Here is a 26,640-nt window from a genome sequence, read left to right as displayed (position 1 = left end):
TAAGTCTGTGACTGAGTCAGCAGCACTGTGAAGAATTCCAGTTCCGCTGTTCTAATCAACAAATCACACTTTTTCTCATCTGAATGAGCCCCAAATCAGACAAACTAAAATGACAGCAAGAAACAAAGCCAAATCCACTTCACTTCACTGTAAACGGATAAAAATCGCCACATTCTTTTAGAGGGTTGAACTGCAGAAATACTTTCTCAAATGACTTTGCCTTCTGAGCAACATCAAGTATTTAGAAAGTGAAAGGCAAACCACAATGCTATGTGGATAATTAAACAGAGCAGGAGATTTTGTTTGGTTTTGGCCCGGTATCAGGGGATAATGGATTGAGATATTGACTGTTGCCTACAGTGGCAGGTACATACAAGGCAATCTAAAGGCTTTTGTGCCTCACCAATATATTATATCCAAACAGAGTCAAATTTGGCACTGCTGCTCCCCACCCCATTCATGAAAGCCCAGTTTCCAGTTTACCAGTCAGTGCTTGAAGCCTTTGGCTGTGCTAGCTAAAAAACGCAGGAAAGCAGCACTCTGCAAAGAATTACTTCATTGTCATTCAGCAGAGGCATTAAAGGAAAGGCTGAGGAAAGTTCCTTCCAGCACTTTTTGCATATCTGCCATTGTATGTTCAGGTCGACTTTATAATCTTTCATGGATGTCAAAGTACCTTACAGTTTCTCTACTGTTTCTAACCTTCCATTTCACATCTCTTTTTCCCTCTCTTCCGCTGAAGAACCTTACAAAGCTCATTATTTAAACTTTTCCAAACGCTGCTCCTTTGTGCCACAGAATACAGGGCTACAGGAAAGCTCTTTTTTCTGCTGGCGAAGATTTTTCTTTCACAGTGTAAAGCTTCTGTCTAACACAATTTTCTTTTTCTGCTTCAGTCCAGCCCATCACTATAGACAGCTGCTCGGTGGAGAATGGAAGTCTTCAAAGCATCCAATTCCAGAGTGTTCCCGGATTTCATTAGCAAACGTTTTTGGAGACCACATCTATATATACACATCTGTGTTCTAACATCCAGTCTATGGAGTAACTGTAAAAATATATCCAGGTGGCTTTAAAATACTTTCAATGCATGTAATAATAAAGCGAGTTAAAAAAACCTACACAACATAGCCTATCCCATGAACAGATGAAGCAGGGTCCATAGCATACACGATGAATCTAAATGACAAATCCTGTATACAAGGTAATCTCTACTGCCAGATACTATGATCCCACCGAGTTTTCTGCTCCCCAACATTTCCTCCACTCATAATTACTTGGCAAGGCCTAGACTACATGTTGGAGTTGTAGCAAGACTTTAAGGAAACATTTTGCTGAAGGATAAAAAACAAGAACCAAGGATGTAACAATTTGCTGCATATTGTAGACTGATATAAAGATCTCTTCTGACAAGAAGTTAATTTTTACATATATCAGGTCCCCAAACTTATGGTTTAAAAAGTGAATCTGGCCTGAAAACATACAATCTATAGAGCAAAACCAAAAGAAGAGTCTTCTCAATTGGAAAATTGTCTAAAAGTGCATTTATGATTATGGCAAATTCTCAAGTCAATGTGCCTACCAATATTTAATTGTACTCAGAGAGTAGTTATCAATGATTCTCAATCTTGCTGGAAGGGCATAACAAGTGGGGTTCCGCAGGGATCTGTTTTGGGACTGGCTCTGTTCAATATCTTCATTAACGATTTAGATATTGGCATAGAAAGTACGCTTATTAAGTTTGCAGATGATACCAAGCTGGGAGGGGTTGCGACTGCTCTGGAGGATAGGGTCATAATTCAAAATGATCTGGACAAATTGGAGAAATGGTCTGAGGTTAACAGGATGAAGATTAATAAAGACAAATGGAAAGTGCTCCACTTAGGAAGGAACAATCAGTTTCACACATACAGAATGGGAAGCGACTGTCTAGGAAGGAGTACGGCAGAAAGGGATCTAGGGGTTATAGTGGACCACAAGCTGAATATGAGTCATCAGTGTGATGCTGTTGCAAAAAAAGCAAACATAATTCTGGGATGCATTAACAGGTGTGTTGTGAGCAAGACATGAGAAGTCATTCTTCCACTCTACTCTGTGCTGGTTAGGCCTCAGTTAGAGTATTGTGTCCAATTCTGGGCATCGCATTTCAAGAAAGATGTGGAGAAATTGGAGAGGGTCCAGAGAAGAGCAACAAGAATGATTAAAGGTCTAGAGAACATGACCTATGAAGGAGGGCTGAAAGAATTGGGTTTGTTTAGTTTAGAAAAGAGAAGATTGAAGGGGGACATGATAGCAGTTTTCAGGTATCTAAAAGGGTGTTAGAAGGAGGAGGGAGAAAACTTGTTCATCTTGGCCTCTGAGGATAGAACAAGAAGCAATGGGCTTAAACTGCAGCAAGGGGGAGGTTTAGGTTGGATATTAGGGAAAAGTTCCTAACTGTCAGGGTAGTCAAACACTGGAATAAATTGCCCAGGGAGGCTGTGGAATCTTCATCTCTGGAGATATTTAAGAGTAGGTTAGATAAAGGTCTAACAGGGATGGTCTACACAGTATTTGGTCCTGCCATGAGAGCAGAGGACTGGACTCGATGACCTCTCAAGGTCCCTTCCAGTCCTAGTATTCTATGATTCTATGATTTACGTAGCTTTTTTTATTATCATTCCTGTATTTTAAGAATAAAAATTTCAAAAAATTAAATGTGCCATGGCTCTAAATTCAAGTGGAAATTAAGAGGCTGTTTCTAGCTGGATCATTAGAATGATGGGGAAAATAATTCCTCTTATTGCATCTCACCAGGGCTGTGATACACCTGGGCTGTCCAACATTAGGAGTTAAGGATAGAAGGACTGAGTCTAATCCCACTTACTCCGGTTTAGATTGGGAATAATTCTGTAAATGTCAATGGAATTTTGGAATGTCAAATTGGTGAGAGAAAATCAAAGCCAGAGTTACTGCTCTTCTCTCACTCTCATAGATAATCAAGTCCGATTCGGTGCTATTTTTTATTTAGGCCATATCCACACAGCCATCCACAAGCCATTGATTTATCATGTTTATAGACACAATAAATGGATCTCCAAGAGTGCTCCCTTCAATGCTGGTACTAAACCAAGAAGAGAAGAGTAGTAGGCATCGACGTGAGAGCAGCACCCACTGACCTTACCACATGCAAGTTGGCTTGGTGAACATCTCAACTTCATCTATGCAATTTTCATAGCTGAAGTAAACTGATAGTGCAGGCAAGTGTAGACAAGACCTTAGATACATTTTTGTTAAGTACGGTCAAGAATTTTTATGCACTTCAGCAGTACCAATACAATCAGAGTCCTTATGTTTTTTTAAAATAGGTAACAGGATAAAATTAAGAAACAAATGCCCAGGTGCAATATTTATAACTTCCTGAGAGTGATAAGTTACACAATAGAATAGTTTCTCCCATGAGCAGCAGTGGAAGCAAAATCTCTTATGATGTTTAAGCCTACATTGGGGTATGCAGTAGGACAAATATATTTATAAGGAGTATTTTAGCTTGCCTTGGATGAACTAGAAAACCTAATGAGTCTCTCTCATCGCTAATTTACATAATTCCAAAATGTCAGCCTACAAAATTCTTTTTCCAAATAGTTTTGTTAACAAAATAGTGCAATGAAGATGTAAGCTCAGAAAAGTCAAGCTTCTCTCCATTATGGAGCAAAAGAGTTTATACTATTACTTCTTTCCCTCAACACTCTTTACATACCCACTGTGCTACTTTATGTCCACATATGGACCATTAACACCCTGTTAAACTGCACACACCTGCAGTGACATTAACTTCACACCAATTTTGCCATAACCATTAACCCTCTACATTCCAAACTGGATATCATGTGTCAATTACTTTGTAGAACATTCTGTTCATCTTGATATATTTTTAGTAGCCCTTTTTTTAATCATTTATTAAGGTTTTTAGCTGCCAGTCTGAATGTATTCCATATGGGTTTGTTTATTCTTCCAAGTTGCTCCATTTCTGTTTCCATTTCAAATTTTTCCAGGTCAAGTGTTTGAGCTAAAATGTGCAACTATTCAGTGTTGAATGGAAGAACAGCATTTCTGCTCTGATTCCTATTATGTATCTAGCCTAAACCATTTTTAACACTTTCTTGTTCTGCAAAAGACATTTGAATAAAATCAGGTATAAAATTAGAGAGTTTTCAGTAAGGTGGATTATTTATATGTACTAGGAACTATTAGGGTCAACTTTAGTACTTACATCAGGCCAAATCCTGCATTCACACTGGTAGCATACTCTAGGATTATCTCCAATTAAGTGAAAGGATTTAAAGTGGAGTAACATCAATAGATGTGAGTTAAGAATGTGACCATTTACTCCAATGATAGTATAAAAATCTATCCTCAAGTGACAGTTTTTCACAAGAGTTTCACTAAAGTAAAAGGCTAGATTTTCAAAGGACATTGTTGAGCTCTATTGAAAATCTGTCCTTTAATTAGGTATCCAAATGTAAACTGAGCTCTTCTGAAAATCTACACTCAATTGTGTGAACTGACCAATTGAAAATCTGGCCCTTAGCATATAGTGATAAGAACTGTAGCTCTGCTACAAAAGGTCTGCTATTAGTATTAATCACTCAGTAACTGTTATAAAACTTATGAGCATAGAAAATATTCATGATAAAAAGGAGAGCTTAAGGCTGCATTTTGCCCATCCAGCTCCACTGATTCTTGGGTATAAGGAAAGGCACAATTTGGCTCATAAGGATTTTTTTGTAAGCCATGAAATGTTTGCTGGAAATCAGAGATTTAGTGCATTTGCCACACTGTCCTTGAAAATGATGAAATCTTTGAGGGACTTAATAGTCAGCTAGGATAAAAGAGAAGTATTAGGTGCATTTTTTAAAAAGTCTGTTGTACATGATAGCCCAGATTTTCCTCTGAATTACAGTAAGCTCTGTACCCTACCAGCCTCTGTACCTTACCCCTCACTATAAGGAAACCACAAGTGTCACAGAGTTGGAGTAGGGAGCGGGGCTCATACCCACCTCCTTCTCCCAGAAGTTGTGGCTGGAGTGAAGAAGGACATTCTCCTGATAGTCTGCTAATTCCCAGTTGCTTTAAAAGCCCTGGGGGCTCAACGGCAGCCTGTGCAAGTACAGCAGTGTGTAGACTGCTCTAATATATGCCAGGGGACAGGTTTGGTACACACTTAGGGGTACACAAAGGTAAGCTTTACAGGAACTTTGCCCACCCTCTTGACTTGTAATGCACATTCTTAAACTGCACCCAACACTAATTCCCAATGTTTATTTACTGGCTCAGGCTGGTTGATAGAGGAAAGTGGAGCCAATTAAAAGAAAAGAATTTTACCATAATATTTTGAAGTGGTCAGCAAGGAATTAAAACAGAAGAATGTAAATAATAAGTCAAGTTCTCCTCGTTTTTTCTCAAGCAGATAATCCCAATGGAGACAATGGGCCAGAGAGTGCTCCCATTAAAACGAAAACTCGAGAAAAGAGAGCAAAATTAGAGCTGTAAGGCTCAGATGCCTTTTCCTGAAATAAGCCTGCATTGATCCATGTAAAAGCACATGTTGAATGGAGAAAAGCCCAATCAGTCACAGTCTCAGAATGATTTGTTGTAAGATTAGACAGGAGATAGCCAAGAATGTCATGACTACATTGTTTCCGTCAGTCAATACCACAGGTGGAAAGCAGTAACATTAGAAATGTAATTTAGAACTCAATTTGGCAATATAATGCTTTACCACTGTGTTCAGTCTTTTTAAACCACACACACACACACACACACACACACACACACACACACACACACACACACACACACACACACACCACTAAAAGCATGACATTACTACCCTTTTTCACAACACAAGCATGAAAATAATCATATTCTTAGGATTTATTCTCCAGTCTTTATAGGTAATATTTAACATTTTCCTTTATGCAAAAATATAAATCTGCCAGTCTTGGATTGATAGATTTCTTGTAATCCAAGGCTTATCAGGTTTATGCAAACCTCTCTTGGTGACAAGAGTCTGCACCAATTTATGTTAGTCAACTCAAATCCTAGGTCGGGTCTACACGAAAAATCCACGCCTTTGAGAGGCACAGCTATGCAAACCTAACCCTCAATGTAGACACTGTTAGGTCAAGAATTATTCTGCCAACCTAGCTGCTGCCTCTTGTGGAAGTAGACTGACCATAGCAACAATAACACTCCTCCCAGCAGTGAGTGTCTATACCAGGGTAGGCAATAAGCAACTCATGGGCTGGCCACGGTTCACCAGGGTTAGCTGCTGGCAAGCATCCACATGCTTTATTTATCTGAGCATCCGCAGGTATGGCCACTTGTCATTCCTGTTGTCCGGGAATAGTGAAGTGTGAGCGGCCGTACCTGAGGACACCAGATAAATAAAGAACCTGGCGGCCCGCAAGGAGCTAACTGGTTATTGTGCATCCCTGTCTACATTGTAGTGGTACAGCAGCGTAGCTGTAGTTGTGCTGCTGCAGTATTTCACATACTGACACGTCCTTGTAGAATTTCATTCAAGGTCATCTTGTCCACAGGATTTAAGAAAGCTCCGACTTTTAAACTCTGGGAAGATATTAGAATTATGTTGTATGAGAAGAAATATCTACTGCCTAGAACCAGAACCTGTTCTCTTCCATTTAGCAGCAAACTGGAAGAAGCACTAGAAAAACACTAATTGATTAAGAAATATGCAAAGAAAACAATATAGTCTTGTTGGACCTATTTAAGATAAAATTTCCACCTCCACCACAAAAAAATTCCTTTGTACTAGAATTCCATCCAGACAGAAGAACTGTAAGATTCTACAGTTAAATTATTTTCCTTATATTACCTAAGCCACTTTTTCTGTCTTCTCTGCAATGACCTTGGAAAGACCAATGAGCACCAGGACTTTCCTAACAGCCGACCTATGTGTCCTTTATGATGCCTCTAACTATCTTAGGGTATGTTTACACTAGCCCCCTAGTTCGAACTAGGGAGGCTAATGAGGGTGACCCAAATTGCAAATGAAGCACAGGATTTAAATATCCCTCAGGTTTAACTGGTAATTCGAAGTAAGGGGTTTATTTCAGATCACCCTTCTCTGCCGCGGGCAGTTCTTCCGGGCTAGTCAATTTCCAAAATGGCAACCGCCTGGGAACATGCTAATGAAGCGCGGGATATTTAAATCCCGCGCTTCATTTGCAATTTCGGTCGCCCTCATTAGCCTCCCTAGTTCGAACTAGAGGGCTAGTGTAGACATACCCCGAGTTACTAATTCCCTTCCCCCTTACAATAAACATCTGAGTACTTCAAAATCTTGAATGTATTTCTCCTTACAACACCCCTATGAGGTAAGAAAGCATTATTATATCTAGGCCTCAGCTCCCCATATGTAAAACAGAGGTTAGGTGACTTGTCAAAGGTCCAACAGAAAGTTGGGTCAGGAAGCCAAGAACTGAACCTGAGTCTCCAGCTCACATTAGCACCCTATCCATCAGGCCATCCCTTCCTTTTATGGACAAGTAAAGAATTACAATTCCTACTCTGCCTCCAGAATGCCCTTTCCATAAAGGCTTATTGATCCAAGCATTTGCTTGCCATAGTTACCATGTTCTGTTCTGCTAGACTGTTCCACTAAGAGAGTCCACAAAATCTATTCCTTTGTCTTTGAGCAGGAATACAGCAAGCCAAACTTTTCCACTACCTACCAAACCATGTGTTGTTGCTATGCTGGATGAATCCGTATAGTATAGCCAACATGAAATATGTCTGAACACTTAGAAAATTAGTCTTTAAAAGTTGCATTAGAGTTGTTGCCCACTCTGCGGATTGGCCTCTGCAATCATAAACAAATTAGGGAAGTTGTATCTCAATATTGTTTTGAAAAGCTAAAGGACAGTTCGGCAAAAGAATGATTGTTCTGAAGAATTCTATCAGAAACAATGAACTCAGTTATAATGAAGATTGTGGTATATATGCCATGGAGAGAGATCCGAGGCAGTGTGGGGAAAATCTCTTCTCTGTCTTTTGGTTAAGATTCTGCCTAAATATATCTAAGGAATGCTGAGTTAAGAAACTTTATGCTGCCCTTAAAAAGAGACAGACTCAATAATCTGATAGGTCTTTTCAATTTGTAAATACTATGGTCCTAAATGATCTAACATGGTTTTTGAAAGCACTTTGATAATGTGAAAATATTCTATTTAGCTTTTTTGCTGTTTTGAAGGCTATGAGATAAGAATCCTATTTTTAAGAAATACCACACTAAAAATTGCTTCTTGGCAGAAATGATAAATCAATATGACAAAGCCATTATACTTTAAATGCTGGAATTGGCATCCTATCAGAAGAGTAAATTACTGGAAAAAAAGATGAGGTGTTTTTGACAAATCTAATGCTGAAAACAGATACAGTCAGGAAGAAGGAAAAGGGAGACGTGCCAGTGAAATGTGGCTGAACAAAAGGAAACTAGATACTTTCTTTGGTTTTCTTCTACAGTCATGAATGTATTCGTGTCAGGTACGGAGACAAGCGTTGTTGGACTCTGGGCTTCACTGTGGATCTAAGTTATGAAGATATTTACCAAAGGGCATCTGCTCCTCTCTGCTACATAGTGCTTAAGGAAGCCTGTAGCCACATAAGTCAGAGGAGTTAACCAGAGGGCATAAAGGGCTTTGCAGTGGAATCCACACTAGTATATAGATGCCCCTCACTTCTGCATCCTCTGAATGAAGCTCAGCTGTGGTTCAGACATTCAGTGGGGAGAGAGAATCAGGAGACCAGAGTTCCAGCGAGCACAGGCCCTTTTAATTCTATAACTCACGGTACATTTGGATAATAAATTACAAATGCTCACACATACTGTAGAGGAGGCTAGATTCAGCACCAGTCACCTACAAGAGGAGAGAGCTGGACCTACTCTCTTGCAAGACACTGAAGACCAGAAATCCAGGAACCTGTTTCCTGAAGGTTTTGTTCTCCCTAAGTTCTGCAGATTACTCCATCTTCCTATATTTCATTGATACGGGCCCTGCCTGACAGAGGCGAGAACGTAGTTAGAGCCAATGGCTGATGGGCTATAGATTGGTTGAGGTCTCCATAACCCTCTACAGATGTGTTATTGTTGGTCTGACAGCCCCTGCTGGGACATTTCAAAACAGAGACTAAAGTGACTTGGGCAAATAGGAGTTGAAAGTCATTGAAAGTTTTCTCATCCAGTGCAAAATTCTGCTTTCCTGTGTGTAGGAGGTTATCAGAGTTGAGATATATTCTTTCCCGATATGCACAGTACTCCCAGTGTGAACAAGCACAGTCCAGTGCAGGGATGAGTAAATTATTTGCCCTGATGGCCACATCAGATATGGAAATTTTACAGCTGGACCTGTGTCTCCCCAAACAGCCAGGTGTGACTTAGTCCCTGTGCCCTATCCAACCTCAACTTTGTTCCCTTAACCACTCCCCTTACCCAATCCCCCCTGCTACTTATCCTTTGACTGTCCCCACTCCCCTAGATGGCTCCCCACCCCTTCACCGTCTCTCGACCATCCCCTGCCTCCTATCCAACCCCCCCTGCTCCCTGCACTCTACTCAACCATCCACCAGGATCTCCACATCTTTCCAGCCCCTACCCCATCTCTGCTGCCCATCCCCTGATTGGACTATATGGAGTACCACACCACCTGGCCAGAACTGCAGCCATTCACCCCAAGCATTGGGGCTGGTGTTGCAGTGATCATGGCACCCAGGCACAGGCGGGGTTGGGGAGCTGAAGCTGTGGGAAAGGGAGAACAGAAGGGGAGAGGCCGGAGGCTAGCTGCCCCTGTTCACTGTGCTGCCCAGGAGTTGGGATGGCTCCTCTCAGCATGGCTATCCTGACCACTCCCTGACCCGGGGGCCAGAATGACTGGTCTGACTGGCTGGATGTGGACTGTGGGCCATTCTTCGCCCCAGGGGCAGATGAGGATTTTGCAGGGCCCAGGGCAGTACAATTTCGCAGGGCCTCCCCTTTGACACGGCGCATGCACGGGGCTTCTTGAAGCACAGGGCCCGGGGCAGCCGCCCCGCTCGCCCTGTCCTATATCCACCCCTGCTTCCCCCCACCCTTCAGTCTAGTGGCTAGAGCCCTAGACTGCAAGCTAGGAAACCTTGCTTCTGTTCTCAGCTGTGCCAGTGACCTGCTACGTGACCTTGGGCAAGTCACATCACTACTCTACATCTCTGGTTTTCTTCCAAACTATGTCTGTCTTGTTTATTTAAACTATAAGCCCCTCAGAGCATGCGCGTGTGTGACCCCACTGTGCCCAGCACTATACTACCTCAGTTGAGGTCTCCAAGTAATAAAGCAGCAGTAGAAAACAGGCTGCTTGCAGGGAAGAGTTGAGAATCTAAAAATTTTGCCTTTGGCATGTATTTGAACATTATAATCCTGTCACATCTTTTCTGAGTGTATTCCTCCTTTAATAAACATCTTCCAGTGGCAGCTCTCCTACTCCTTAGAATTAAATTTATGTGAAAGCGTTTTGAAATGTCAAAGCCTCAGATAGTAAAGCAGAAAAATAATTATTTGAATGCAGTCAGCTACTGTATCTGTTTGCTCAAATACTAACAGGAGGAAATAGAACTCTGTGACTGAATTTTAATGAATTACTTAGTTAATTATTGTAATAGCCTGTGAAAGTGCTAAGTATGATTATTACTTTTATTCCCAGGAAACCTCAAATAATAATAGAACTAGGCCTGCTATAATGGTATTTTTGTAAGTTAATAAAAAATGAATAGTATAAACTGCTTTTTTTTTAAATAATTCAAGTATGAGCCTAATGTCATAAGGTCAGATTCTGTCATCTTGACTGAAATGAGCAGCCCTTTATTGTGCGAATAGCTCCACTTATATCACTAGGTTAGATGTGCAGTAGGTTACCACTGAACAAGAGTGAGAATGTCCTAATCTGGCTTATATGTATAAATGTGTGTTGCACCTGTTACATTCTGGACTGATTTAAGTACTGATGGAAGCGAACATAACACCCACTGAAGCCAATACCCATTTCCACCCAAGTTGAATTTGGCTCACTGTCCCTATTTCTGATTAATTTAATTAGATACACAAAGCTTTTCATTTCCTGACTGTAATGAGGCGAGGGGGGAAAAAGCCCTATAATATTCTGAAACAAGTCACCAATTTTAAGACCTAATCCATAAGAAAGCAAAACAAAACAAAAAGGGAAAAAGAATGAAACTTCTCTCATTAATGTCTAGAGAAAACGTTTAGGTTAGGTTTACAATCAAATACCTTGATATTTGTTACTAGGGGGAAAAAAAACACCTCTACAACAGTGTATCCTGCATTTCAAGTGCTGCTTCCTTAAAAGAGATCTGTGTATTCATGGAAAACAGAACCTTCTTTCTGTAAATGTTTATACACAGAATCTTTGGCAGTCAATTCTCAGACACTCAGAAATGTTTATCACAGGATCTCTTTGTTTTCTCTCCACTCCAGACATCTGCTCAGGGTCTGAGCCTCAGTGACCACTATTTCACATCATGATGATTCAGGCATCAGAGCTTTCACCATGCTTTTCCACAAATGAATCTTCAACTGACTTAACGTGTTTGCCTTAATTATCCTTCCTGTGTAATTTCCCACACTATGTAATACGGCAATGAGCTGAGAAGGTCTTCAGTTGGACTGTTTGATGTACAGAGAGCAGGAACTCACTGTCTGCATGGATAAGATGCACAGACAGAACAAGACAGCCTTTATAGTTACACTTCATGACATCAGCATTTTCCAGACGGCAAGACAAATCAATGCTTATGATGACACACATATATACTCTCAGTTGCTACAGGCTTGATGGCAAAAGCATAGGAAAAGCCGAACTTTACACTGTCCTGATGCTTATTTTAACTGATCCACAGATGGGTGAAAGCACAGTTCAGCAGTCTTGAGTCTTATGCACTCTGGGTAAAACCTACTTCTACTAAAGTTAGTGACAAAATGCCCATTGAGTTTAATACAGACTGGATTTCAGTATCTTATTTATGGCTTTTATAATTGGCCCAACTGCAATGTTGATTGGTGCTCTAAAAATATGATAGACTGGTAGAAAGTTTAAAATCTACGGAGACTGAACTTCAGGAAGTGATTGTGGGAATATCATGCTGTATTTTCCCCCGCCTACACTTTTTCCACTGGATCAAGTGTGGGAGAATCCTGCGTCATGCTGGTTCTCCTGTCTGCACTCAAGTGGCCCTGTGCCAAGGGTGTCAGCAGCAGTCATATAAATCTGGCTGGAACTGGACAGTCTGAAAAATTCCAAATTACTGCTTTTATTGCCACTAGAAACTATGATAGTGCAGGTAAAAGAACAGGTAGGAAGATTCCAGAGTGGTGAAAAATTCTAGTCTACAACAGGGACATAATGCAGGGACAGTCACTAAAACCACAATGGGAAGGGCCAAAGTCAGGCCAGGTCTACACTAAAGGGGAAGGTTGAATTTAGATATGCAACTCCAGCTAGTTAATTACTTAGAAATGTTTATCACAGGATCTCTTTGTTTTCTTTCTACTCCAGACATTGGCTACATGAATTACACAGATGGAATCTATGTACCTTAGTTTGAGTTTCCCCACTGTCCCCACAGCGGGAGGCTGATGGGAGCAAACAGCAGGAGCAGGAATACCGGCTGCTGACAGGGGTGCCTTCTGAGTTTGATTTAGTGGGTCTTTCCTAGAACCACTAAATTGAACTCCGAACATCAACTGCAGCAGAGTCAATCTTCCCCTGAGTGAAGACATGGCCTCGGACAACAACAGAATCTAGGGAGATGGAAAAGGGGAGAGGCAGAGAGATGAATGAAAGCAAAGTAGAGAAGAGAGATGAATAAGGGTACGTCTAGACTCCAAAGCTTTTCCAGGATACTGGAGGTATCTAAGGAAAGCATCCATTTTTCTGAAAAAAAAGTCGGAAAAGTGGATGTGTTTTGTCGGCAACCCCGTAAACCTCGTTTTACGAGAAAGAAGGGATGTTCCAAAAGAGGGTTTTTTTTCCAAAATTTGGTCCCATGTAGACAGGCCAAATTTTGGAAAAGCCTCTTTCGGAAGTAAATCAGAAAAAGATACGCAATTTCCGTATTGCAAATTGCATTTATTTTTCCAATTTATCTTTGTAGTCGAGTCATAGCCTAAGAAATGATAAAGGAAGGAGAAAGTGACTGGACTGGAAGCTAAAAGGAACTACATAAATAAATACATCCATATATAAACCAAAATCTCCCCCTGGAAGTTTTGAATCTTGCCATTTGAAAGTGAATGTGGGAGAGCATCCCTCCTTAAATTGTAGCAAGGGAGGTTTAGGTTGGAATCAGGAAAAATTTCCTTCCTGTAAGGGTGGTTAAACACTGGAATAAATTGCCTAGAGGGGCTGTGGAATCTTCATCACTGGAGACATTTAAGAGCAGGTTAGGCAGACACCTGTCAGGGATGATCTAGACAGTGCTTAGTCCTGCCGTGAGGGCAGGGGATTGGACTCGATTACCTCTTGAGGTCCTTCCAGTTCTAATGTTCTATGATTCTAAGATTCTTATTGTCCCCCCTCAAATGAAAAGTCTTAACATGAAACTAAATCTCAAAGCAAATCAATTCTATTGTCTTTGACTTCAATGAGATTTATACATATGCTTGCATGATTTCTTTAAAAGGGAGCCTTTCCAAAATCAGGGTCTTTGTTCAGGGCTGCTACCATTTTTAAACAAGGCTTCCCATTTCAGAAAGAAATTTTACTTGTCATCACCAAGAATTCCTTCCTAAGCAGCTTGCTTTTGAAATGCAAGATAATGAGCATGATAGCAAAGCTCCTAAGATTGGAATCAGTGAGATGAGTCAGTGAAGCAGGTAAATCTGATAAGATCTCTGGAAGAAGCAGGTAAAATGCACAGCCAGCTGATGCACCCATCTTATCAGTAAATTCAAGCCAGGAATCATAAATGAACAACATGGTCTGAAGTTTCAGCCAACCATCATTAATGGTCACCATCAAATTCGCTTCTGTGAACAAAACTCTGCATTTGTCTGCATGAATGGGGGTTTCACTCAGATTAAAAAAAAAAAAAAGCCATATTGGCATTCACAGAAGTGATATTTTTGCACGACAACAGATGTTACAAAACATTTGACTTGCACAAAGTAGAATTTTTTTTTAGGTTTATTGCATATTAAAACTCACTATTTTAACTTAAACTGCCTATTTAAATTTAGGTCCAAATCCTGAGAGAGAAACATCTGTGACTTTGACTGATGTCAGTAAGAACAATAAGTGTTCAAAATTTGGCCACTGAATATTGCAACAATAATCACAATGATCAAATGGTAGCAAACAAAGGACAAATGTGTTATAAAGAAGAAAGCATGACCTTAGCGTCACGTGCATTTTATAGGGTCACAAATGTTAATGCCAGGAGTGATAAATAAAAGGAAATTCTCTCAAATAATTAGGCATCTACACTTCACCTGATTTCAAGACTACCGGTTTCAAGCCTTTATCTGAGCAAAAAGAAAAAAAAAAAAAAAAAAAAAAAGGAAAATACCTAACCTATTTGAAGACCATTCCCTGCTGCCTGAACACCAACGATACATCTAAATTACACCCCTCTGTTGGCAGAGGAATGTAAATTAGATGTATCAAAAGTGCAAATGAAGCCAGGATTTAAATATCCCACGCTTAATTTGCATAATGGCAGCTGCTGCTTTTTTTCGAAACAGGGCTTTTTGAAAAAAAAGAAACCAGCAGTTTAGACGGGGCATTTTCGACAGAAATGCCCCGTTTTGAAAGATCCTATACTCCAGAAACGGGGCATTTCTGTTGAAAATGCCCCATCTAAACTGCCTTTTTTTTTCCTTCCGAAAAGCCCTGTTTCGAAAAAAAAGCAGCGGTCACCATTATGCAAATGAAGCGCGGGATATTTAAATCCTGGTTTCATTTGCACTTTTGATACATCTAATTTACATCTTTCTGCTGACAGAGGGGTGTAGTTTAGACGTACCCCAAGTGCCTAGGTGAATGGTTAGAAAATATTACAGCTACTACTTAACAGTAACTGTGCAAGAAAGTATCTAGCAATGTCCATTAGATCTAGGATGTATGTGTGCTCGGCGCCATACATACAGAAAATGACAGTCCCTTTCCCAAGGAACTATACTAATGTATGGAGGCCTAGGGTTCCGTATGAAATCATATTTCGTGACCTACAAGGTGCCAAGAAGCAACTCTGTGCTAGTAAACACAAAGTAATGGGTGAGGTCTTGCACTGCAGGACTTGTGGATACCAGAAAGAAATAGGCTTGAAACAGCATCTCATACTTTCTGCATTCCTCTTCCCAGACTCTTTATTGCTAAGAGGCATTTGCATGCAAACAGGATCTTTTGTTTCTCAAGAGTTCATCTGCTCTTCTGTTGCCTATTCTTCTGCTGAATTTTTTTTCTTAATCCTCTATTTGGCATCTCCATAGTAACCAATTACCCCACCCTAACCCACACGCATAGACCAAGGTGACATTTTTTTCTCTTCTTTCCCTAGTTCACTAAACTAACCTATATGATTTAAGAGGAATTCCATCTTCTCTCAGTCTAGGTCCTGACACTCTGCCTCAGTTTCTTTTCTTTTCACTAAAGGTTCTGCCTTATCCACCTTAGGAGCACCAAAGCATTAAGACACTATCTAAGCACTGGGTGCAGTATGTCGTCACCTGGGTTCATTTCTATGTCAACAAGATATGCAATTCCTGCACCATCAAGATATGCAGTTTCTGGAATGAGACTATTTAACTCTTCAACCTGCAAAAACAATCTTATATATTGAAGAAAGAAAAAATGGTGTCAAAGCTGCTAGCAAAGCTGAAGCTCTAGCACCCTGTTTTATGGTGGCCCTTTGCAAGAACAAACAAGGAGTCAGGACATTGGATTCTCTACTTGCTGTGAGGTCTGAGCCTGTTTTTTTGTTCATAAAAGTCAACAGCTGAAAAGATGGTTAGGTGCATGGGTCTTACCTGTCCTGTATCCTGTGTTATTCAGGTAGATTGCAAATGTACGTATTTCATGCTGAGCTTGCCAGGATGGAGAAGAGCAGTTCTCATTGTTGGTGTAGGTGTTGTGGTTGTGAACATATTTCCCTGTGAGAATAGAGGAGCGGGACGGACAGCACATTGGTGTTGTCACAAACGCATTGATGAAGTGAGCACCACCCTGTTCCATGATTCGCCGGGTCTTATTCATCACTTGCATAGAACCTAAAAGAAGAAAACCATCCACAGATTACACAAGGTTTTTTTTGTTCTCAGTCAAAAGAACAAGCCACAAGCTCACGCTAAGTCTAGCAGCATCAGACAGTGGAGGAGAGAACAAATTGCAAGTGGGCAAAGACATCTATTAGACAAAACAAGCCCCTAAGGAATGGAATGAAATATTATAGATTCTTACTAGAAGACTATAAATGTAGGGCTGGAAGGAACCTTGAGAGGTCATCAAATGCAGCCCTCTGCACTGAGACAGGACCAAATAGACCTACATGATCCAAGTGTTTGTGGAATCCCCATTATTGGAGGTTTTAAGAATACATTGGACAGCCTCCACTGAAAGCCTATTTCAGAGTTTAACTATCCATAAAGTTAAGTAAATATTAGGAAAACCTTTCTTAATCTCCCTTGCTGCAAATCAAGCCAATTACTTCTTGTCCTCCCTTCAGCAAATATGGAGAACAACTGATCAGTCTTCTTTATAGCAGCTCTTTGACACATTTGAAGACTATCAGCCTTTGCTAAAGACTAAATTATGCCCAGCTTTTTTAACCTCTCCTCGTAGGTCAGTTTTTTAAAACTTTTGATTGTTTTTGTTGCTCTCTACTGCACTCTCTCCAGTTTATCCACATCTTTCCTAAAACACAGTGCCCAGACCCAAACACAGTACTCCAGCTGAGTTCTCAACAGTGTTGATTAAAACAGGACAATTCCCTCCTGGGTCATACATGACGTTCTTGTTAAAGCATCCCCGAATAACTTTTTTTACAACTGCATCATGTTGTTGGCTCATATTCAACTTGTGATCCACAGTCATCTAGATTATTTGTCACAGCACTACGGCCTATCCAGTTATTCTCCATTTGTAACAGTGCATTCAATTTTTCCTTCCCAAGTGAAGTACTTCACACTTACAATTTCATATTCTGACTTCAGCTCAGTTCTCCAGTTTGCCAAGGTCATTTCAAATTCCAATCCTCTCATTCAAAGTGCTTGCTACCCCACCCAGCCTGCAAATTTTATCTGCGTACTCTCCACTTCACTAATGCGAGTCATTAATGAAATTATGGAATAGCATCAGGCTGAGAGCACTGCACACCAGATGCAGGATAATTCTGGACACTAGTGTTCCCTCTAAGTTGCGTGGCAGCACAGCTTCACAGGTGTTAATCAGCGCCACCCAGTAAGAGCATCAGGGCTCCTTGCATGGAGCTGAGTGACTGGGCAGGGTAGATTAACCACCTGTGAAGTTGTGCTGCTGTGCAGCTTAAAAGAAACACTGCTGAACACCATTAGATATGCCCTCCCAGCCTGACAGCGGATCATTGAAAATTACTTTTTGAGTATGTTCCTTCAACGAGTTATGAGGCCGCCTTTTAGTACGTTCTTATAGACTGCATTTCCCTAATTTTCTTATGAGAATGTCAAGTGGGACTGTGTCAAAAGCCATACTAAAAATCAAGATATGGCGCATCTACTGCTTCCCCCCACCAACTTAACCTGTAACCCTGTCAAAGGAGGAAAATAGATTGGTTTGGCATGATTTGTTCTTGACAGATCTATGCTGACTATTTCTTATAAGCTATTATCATCTACATGCGTACAAAGGGATTGTTTAATCAGTTGTTCCAGTATTTTTCCAGGCATCAAAGTAAGGCTGACTGGTCTATAACTCCCCAGTTCCTCTTTGTTCATCTATTTAAACACAGGTATTATGTTTCCCCTTCTCCAGTCCTCTAGGACCTTATCTGCCCTCCGGAATTCTTAAAGATAATTGCTAATGGTTCTGTGAATGCTTCAGCTAGTTCATGTATTGTAGAATGAATTTCAGCAGGTCCCCTGCCATCATGAATATATCTAACTAAGGTAAATGTTCTTTAATCTGATCTTGCCCTATTTTGGCTAGTGTTCCTTTCTCCTGGTAGTTAATATTAATTGTATTAAGCATCTGGTCACCATTAACCTTTTTATTCAAGACTGAAGAAGAACAGATTGACAAGTTTATTTAGTGAATGTTTGCAAACAAGTATCAAGCACAAGTTTAACAACAGTAGAATGGATAAGGACTCTGGGAGCAGGTTTTTTGGTTGGGGTGAGGGTTGGTACATGGTTAACGTTATAGTAAAGTGACAGTTGAAAGCGGTGCACTGATTACATGCCTTTATGCCACACTACATCATGTACCCCGTGGGAGTGACCCGCACATACAAAGCATCCACATCAGCCAGAATACAAGTTATGCCCCATATATGGCTAATGAAGAACATATGCAAATTCTGGTGGATGATGGGGGGGAAAGGGGGGAGAGTTACAATAGGTGGTTTTTGAAACACCCATAGAACAAAGGAACGTGTGCAGCCCTGGATGTAGGTAATGGGCTGGTTATGGAAGCCCAGCATATATTTAGTAATAGAGATGTAGTCGTGTTAATCTAGTCTAGCTGAAACAAAAAAAGGACTATGTAGCACTTTAAAGACTAACAAGATGGTTTATTAGGTGATGAGCTTTCGTGGGCCAGACCCGCTTCCTCAGATCAAATTGTGGAAGAAAATAGGCATGACCATATATACACCGAAGGGATACCATAAAAAAATACAATAAAAAAAAGTGGTACAATAAAAAAATGTGTTCACTTTTTTTTTATTTTATCCCTTTGGTATATATAGTCATGCCTATTTTCTTCCACAATTTCATCTGAGGAAGCGGGTCTGGCCCACGATAGCTCATCACCTAATAAACCACCTTGTTAGTCTTTAAAGTGCTACATAGTCCTGTTTTTTGTTTCAGCATATATTTGTTAGTGAGAGTGCTTTCCCTAAGGAGTAGGCCTACTATTTTTATTAAACTAGACCATTAAAAACCTCAACATTCTGGATATCAGGTATTAGTTCTCCTTGTTTGCTAAGTAGAGGACTAACGCTTTCCTTGGACTTTCTCCTTCTACTGTATTGAAAAGAAACTCTTCTTATTACCTTTTATGTTCCTTCCTGAGGTAACTCATTTTATGCTTTACTCCTTCTGATTTTGTCCCTATATGTTTGAGCTATCATTTTGTGCTCCTCAGCAATTCATCCATGTTTCCACTTGTTGGTAGGATTCCTTTTTGATTTACAGATCATTACAAACTCCTGATGAAATTATATTGGACTCTTGCTAGTCTTCCTATCTTTCCTTCACATAGGAATAGTTTGTATTTTTGCCTTTTTTACAGTCTTTTTAAGAAAATATCAACTCCCCTGACCTCTTTTTTCCCTTAGATTTTGTTCACATGGGAACTTACCTATTAGTTCGTTCAGTTTGTTAAATTCTGCTTTTTAAAAGGCTATTGTCCTTATTTTGCTTCTCTCATTCTTCCCTTCTGTGGTTGAAATACTACCAAGGTCAACAATGACCAAAAAAACCCCACCCCACTGTTACCAATGGCCACCCTGTTTCTCTAGATCAGTGCTTCTCAAACTGCAGTCCGCGGACCACTAGTGGTCCACAACCACCTTCTAGGTTGTCTGAGGCTTGAGCTCAGCTCCTCCCACCCTCTCTCTGCATCAGGGAGCCCACACTGGCACTCCAGCCTTGCGCTCTGCCCCCTGCAAGGTTGGAACGCTGGCTTCCCACGGGGCTGGGGGGGAAGAGAGTGCAGAGGAGCCTCAAGCCTCCCCACCAGATCTGTCTCATGGGGAAGAAGTGGAACGAAGCAGAGCCAGAAGCAGCTCCATGTGCTGCCACTCCTCTCCCCCTCCCCCTGCTGAGGAAACAGCAGTCCACTGATGCGCTGCCTGGAGGCTTTCTCCTCAGCTCCCATGAGCCAGAATCCAGCCAATGAGAGCAGCAGAAAGATGTGCCTGGGAGCGGTGTGGAGTGCAAAAGCTATAAGTGCCCTCGCCTCCTCATGACCAGACCCTGCACCCCTACTATGCTCCTGCAGTGCCCCCAGCGAGACACCCCACCCCAGCCTGCTCCTGCACCCTACCCCGTGACCCCAGCTCCTGCACCCTACTCCTACCTCAGCCTGCTCTTGTACCCTACCTCCATCCTGCTCCCTCTCTTGCTCTTGCCCCCTCCCCACTGGCCAGATACCCTACTTCGAGCCTGCTCCTGCACCTCACCTCTCACCCAGATCCTGCACTCTCACCCCATCCCACACAATGAACCCCTCATTTTTGTCCCCAGCCCAGAGCCCAGGGAGGCTCCACAAAATCCATTAACCCCCAAAGCTCCAGAAGAGTAAATCCAGCACATGGGAAGCCCAGTCCTTCCCCCTTACTCCTTCACTCTATGGGGGCTGGAGCACCAGAAAAGTGAAGTGGCTCATTTAGGGGAGAGACAATGTCACGATTAGCATAAGATTTCAGGTTAGAGTGGAGCAGGGGCTAATGTACCCAAGGTTGAGTTGGATTAACAGTTCAGCTTTAATCAATGTATCCTGCAACCATCTGACACAAACAGTGTGTTGTTTCTGTCAATAATGGGTTTAGGTTTCTTCTAAGCTCTTTAGGAAAGGATTTCATTATGAAATTGCAACAGTGAGTTGATTTGATACAGGGCACATTGATACAACCATGACTCAAAATCTAAGGGGTTGAAGGAACAGTTGCAATCCATGTAGGAAATTTGACTCCCTGTTTCCATGAAGGATAATTAATTTCTACAGCAAGTCTTTTCATCTTAAAATTACCCTGGCATTAGATTTCTTGAGACCATTTTGTTTGGAAAAAAAAAAAAAAAAAAAAACCCTCAACTGATCAGAACTCATCTTTGTAATTCTTCATCAAGGAATAAAAGGCCAGTTGTAAGACAGACTCTCCTGTAGAAGAAACTGTTACAGAGCACATAACTAAAAGGAGGTATCTAAAAAAAACAAAACAATGTTTATACTCACAAAATAGAAAAGTTTGTATTTTGGGAGCAGCATCTGTCTTCAAAGCCTCTAACTTCAGTTACAATTATAACAGTTTTACTGCACGTGAGCTCAAAAATTGCAAGAGTTAGCTCTGCTCTCTCATGAGCTAATTCAAAAACAGATAAAGCAGACTGAAGGAATGTTTTGTCATTCCACTATTAAAATACAAATTTAACAACCCTTTTAAATGATGGAAGCATCTGAGCATAAATAACCCTACATGTTAAGTCTCCCCTTGGGGACAGTAACCTTCTTTAATAAAACTGCTATAATGACAAGACCCTATATATCAACAGACTTTAATACAAAAACATATGATCTAATCTGCTTCCCCGGCTTGAGAAGTAACACAGAGTGACAGATCAGTGGAAGGCAAAAACGAAGCATGTTCTTCCATGCAATCTTAAATAGGCCAGCTTTAAATATTTTAAACAACACGGAGCCAGCCAAAACTTTCTTCATCTTGCCTCCAACACAAACTTGGTGACATTAAAGGAAAACAGAAAATTATAGTCTATGGCAGAGCATCACTTGTTTGTTAATTAGTGATTAGAATCTCTGCAAACCATATATTCTCAAGTGGGAAAAACTTCCAAGATTTCATTAGTTAGATTCTGAAGTGCTAATAGATGTTATGCTTTGAAGTGTCATTATTTTATTCAGAAAAAGGTCTCTGTTACAAGCCTAATATCTATGGGTATGTGTACACTACCCCGCTAGTTCGAACTAGCGGGATAATGTAGGCATACCGCACTTGCAAATGAAGCCCGGGATAATTTCCCGGGCTTCATTTGCATAAGCGGGGAGCCGCTATTTTTAAAACCCCGCTGGTTCAAACCCCGTGCAGCGCGGCTACACGGGGCACGAACTAGGTAGTTCAAACTAGGCTTCCTAGTTTGAACTACTGTTACTCCTCGTGAAATGAGGAGTAATGGTAGTTCGAACTAGGAAGCCTAGTTCGAACTACCTAGTTCGTGCCCCGTGTAGCCGCGCTGCACGGGGTTCGAACCAGCGGGGTTTTAAAAATGGCGGCTCCCCGCTTATGCAAATGAAGCCCGGGAAATTCAAATCCCGGGCTTCATTTGCAAGTGCAGTATGCCTACATTACCCTCCTAGTTCGAACTAGGAGGGTAGTATAGACATACCCATAGATAATAAAGCTGCCTTACTTGCAAGTCTGTGATTTTTTGAGAACTGTAAGAAAATCTATGGTGAAAGATTTGTTGAGAGTCATCTACCTGAAGCAGTCAACTGTTCAGTAGACAAAGGAGCATAAAAAGACATATAGTTCTAGGCTGAAGTTCTGTTTCAATTTCATGTGACATTAGCAGGAAAAACTTGTTTTGCTTGATCTCTCTTCAGAACTCGTTCAACTGCTGATGTCACTGTTTAGTCTAATACTATAACGTGGAAAATTCACAGAAACTCTCTACAGACTTTGAGCGAGACCTTAACATTGAGGAAACACTAAGAAACTGTACTCCTTTTTACAACTCTGTTTCTGTACTAATAACTATCTCCTACCATCTGAGAAAAGAGCTTTCCCTGCACTGGGTGTCAGAGAGCCCTTTACCTTCTCCTCCACTGTAAATGGATGATGGAAGAGCTATAGTGGTCATAGTAGAGATGCAGACATCCCAGGCACCAGGATGCATATGTTAAGATATGTTAGGGCTCTTCTGCAGCACAATTTAATATTCAGTGTAGATGGCAGTTTTATGTTACATCTTTCAGGGATATAATGAATCTGAGAAATGCATATCACAGAGGGGAATCCATCATCCATCCAAAGGTTATGAAGAAAAATGCAAAGGAAGTATATACGGTAAGGCCGACACAACCACTATATCCCAGTAATGTGTATGTAGGACATTTATCAAAAGCTCTTCCAATACTGCTTCATGGCAGGGCATATTAAGAAAGAGGGCTTTGTTGTACTGAAATAATAACTGAGCAGGCTGTAACAGGTGCTTCTTAAAACCTCACCTCTCCTATGACAACTGGCATTTGTGCACAAGCCTGAAGTCTGTGCAGAGAGATAGGTAGTTATAAGAGATTCAAACACAGATACACACACACAGTTTTTTGTGCATACAGCTGCACACGATTTTGCACACACATTTCACCATGTCTTAAAAATATGCCCAACTGCATATTGTTTTCCACATATACCCTGCTTGTTTGCATTTATTAAACACACTGTGACTGAACTGTTTTCTGGAGACTAGTCCAAGTAATTCCTCATTTAACACATGCCCGCTTAACACGTTTTCACGATTGCACGATTTTTTCTAGGGAACGTTTTTTGAATTACATGACCATCCCAGGAATAATACGATTTCCCCAGCTGACCCATCACTGGTGGCTGCACGGGGCTTCCCCCATCTCCCTGCAAAGTGGTGGAGGGTTCACCGCTCGCCGCTCCATTTCCCAGCGACCCCACCTCGTCAGACGTAGTGCGGGTCCTGACAGACCCGTCACAGGGGCATACTCCCAACCCAATCCCCCTCCCCTCTCCTCCTCTTCCCTTCTCTAGAGCCAAACACCTCCCCTGTGTGCTGTAACCCAGTCCCCTTTCTCCCCCAACCTTATGTCCCGTCCCAACAGACACCATCCCTTGAAATGCAGCCCCCACCTTTTCCATTATTTTCAATGGGAAAACTGACTCCGTATAACACGTTTTCACTTAACACGATCATTTTCTGAAACATATCTATAGTGTTAAATGAGGAATTACTGTACACCACTACTAAATTTCAAAAGCAAAGCTTATCTCTGATCAAATTTTGCAAAAAAGATTGAGCATAACAAATATACAGCATATTAGTCATACAAGCATTCAAATATCAGTGTATGAGAATCTATTTTCCTGTACTATCATACTGGGATCCAATCAAGTCTCTTCTGCTAACCAATAATGCACTGTAATGCTGTTATGTGTTAAAACACATTAACATCTTTAAAAAGTATAATCATTGAAAAGGGAAATATAAAAATCCTGTAGGTGAATTTAAAATGTTGTCTGTAGGAGCACTGAATTCTTAAGTTTAAGCCAATAGTAGAAACTTGTTCAACTTAAATAAATAAATAAATAAATAAATAACTTTGATAGCTGTTTGAAGATGTAATATTCAATGGTTCATTAACTGCCATTTTATTGTCAGAGATCATACAATTATTATCAGTTTTTGGCAGCTCCACTGGTTGAAGAGCTTGAATTAATCCCCAAAAGACTTCATACTGTAGGTGCATTTGTCTATTCAACCTCTGGAATATTAAGGAACACTCTCATAAACATTATGATTGCCTTCTGTTTGAACCACCTTACGTACTCCCCCCACCCCCAATTTTCCCTCTTTGTGATTCTTTTTCCATGGAACATATATGAACAGGTTACTCAGACCTCACTAACATGAATGAAGTATCATTACTTTGGCATACCTCTGGTATCCCGAAATAGGTATTCTGTGTCTTTTGAGCGTGCCCATTATTTTGAAATGTAATAGACTCGCTATTCCGATGTCCATGTAAACCTCATTCCGTTTCAGAATAGTGATTTATTTTGAATAAGTGCTCTGCAGACAGCGCCAAATTTTGAAATAAGCTATTTCAAAATAACATTGAAATACGATACACAATTTGTGTAGCTCCAATTGCATATCTTATTTTGACCTATGGTGCAGTGTAGATGCATGTAGTGTCCACGAATGAGAGAGTTACATAATCTGACCTCAATGATCTATTTACCATTGTGGGCCACATATGCAGCTCTCTATGTGCGCCACAGCCATAAAAATATATATACACACTGGCATGATTTTCCGGAAATGCTTTTAACAGAAAAGTTTTCCGTTAAAAGCATTTTCGGAAAAGAGCATCTAGATTGGCAGGACGCTTTTCCGCAAAAGCACTTTTTGCAGAAAAGTGTCCGTGGCCAATCTAGATGCGCTTTTCTGCAAAAAAGCCCCGATCGCCATTTTCGTGATCGGGGCTTTTTTGCAGAAAAGAAATCTCTGCTGTCTACACTGGCCCTTTTGCGCAAAAGTCTTTCGGAAAAAGACTTTTGCCCGAATGGGAGCAGCATAGTATTTCCGCAAAAAGCACTGATTTCTTACTGTAGGAAGTCAGTGCTTTTGCGGAAATTCAAGCGGCCAGTGTAGACAGCTGGCAAGTTTTTCGGGAAAATCTACTGATTTTCCGGAAAAACTGGCCAGTCTAGACACAGCCTCTCTGTTCATTTACAAAAATTAAGGTTTAGTAGTTGTTATATGACAGCATTGATTCAAATTGCCATAGTAACCTTCATTTCAACTAGGAATGTAAATGAGTAGTTGAGTATTTGACTACCTGATAAATCTAAGTTCATTGGATAGTCGAGTTGAGTACTCGATGGCTTGCTTCCACCATCTCCTGCTGCCTCTGCATGAGAGTCAGCAAGGGGGATGGAAACAGGAGCCAGTGCTGGGAGGAGCCAATTAAAAAGACATTTCTCCCTGGCACGGTCTCCGCAGTACTGCCGGCCTCTATTGCTACTGCCAGTGGGGTGGGAGGGGAGATTGCCATGAAGCAGCCTCCGCCTGTGTGGGTTGGGCCCCAGGCCACCACAAACAGGAGCTGCTGGACCCAGCACGAGGCTGCCAATCCGGGACTGCTGCAGCTCTGCATTTTAAATGTAGTAAGAGCTGAGCTGCCTGCACATCTGGTTCTTAGTACATTTAAACCGCAGGGCCACAAGCTCCTGGACCAGTGCAAGCTGGGACAGAGCGCCTTCTCTTGCTGACTAATCATGCAGTCGATACAAATTGTTTCAACTACATGATTAATGAATTACCTGCCTCTTAACATCCTTAATTTCAACACTAGCAAATATCTACAAAGGACTTTTTAAATTAGTAAAATAAACATTACTGTTAAAATGAATTAACTGTCAGGGTGCCATGGCATGGCCCATGCACCCAGCAACTGTCTCCCATGCCCACAGCCCCTATACCCAGGAACCATCCCCCAACCCTACCTAGACTGTCCCCTAAACCAGGGAATGGCCTACCATCACCCCCGCCCCCCAGAGCTGTCCCTGCAGCATCCAGACTACACCAACACTGGGTTGGCACATATCCCTGCCATGAGCAGTGAGTGAAGCTTCCCCTTGGTGAGTCTAGCCCCCTGCCCAGCCTCTTCTGGCTGAGGCCCCATCTCTATCCGCTGCTCTCAGTGCCTCCATGTCCCAGCTGTGGGGCGGGGGGGGGGGGGGGGGTGGAGAGCTCTCAGCCTTGGCTGGAGCTCTGAGCCCAGAGCCTCTCCCTTGTTCTGTCCACGGCTCCTCCCCATTCTGCTCCTTCCCCTGTGGCCCTGCCTCCGTTCCACCTCCTTCCCCCACTCGCTCCTTTTGGCCCCCATCCCCTATGGTCCTCAAACCAGA

The 26,640-nt window shown here is 41.4% G+C and overlaps 1 protein-coding gene across 9 annotated transcripts in view; it reads right to left on the bottom strand.

The window, feature by feature from the left end:
• SULF2 (sulfatase 2) overlaps positions 1-26,640 on the bottom strand; it is a 311,690-nt gene that overhangs the window by 78,796 nt on the left and 206,254 nt on the right. For all 9 annotated transcript variants that reach the window (XM_075901571.2, XM_089769700.1, XM_006132193.5 and 6 more), the window contains one exon: positions 16,079-16,318. In XM_075901571.2, coding sequence (XP_075757686.2) covers positions 16,079-16,318 — 240 coding nt within the window. The remainder of the gene's footprint in view (positions 1-16,078; positions 16,319-26,640) is intronic.

This window comes from Pelodiscus sinensis, chromosome 17 (assembly GCF_052426305.1).
Source record: "Pelodiscus sinensis isolate ZL-2025 chromosome 17, ASM5242630v1, whole genome shotgun sequence".
Lineage (NCBI taxonomy): Eukaryota > Metazoa > Chordata > Testudines > Trionychidae > Pelodiscus > Pelodiscus sinensis.
This window is presented reverse-complemented; position numbering and strand designations above follow the sequence as displayed.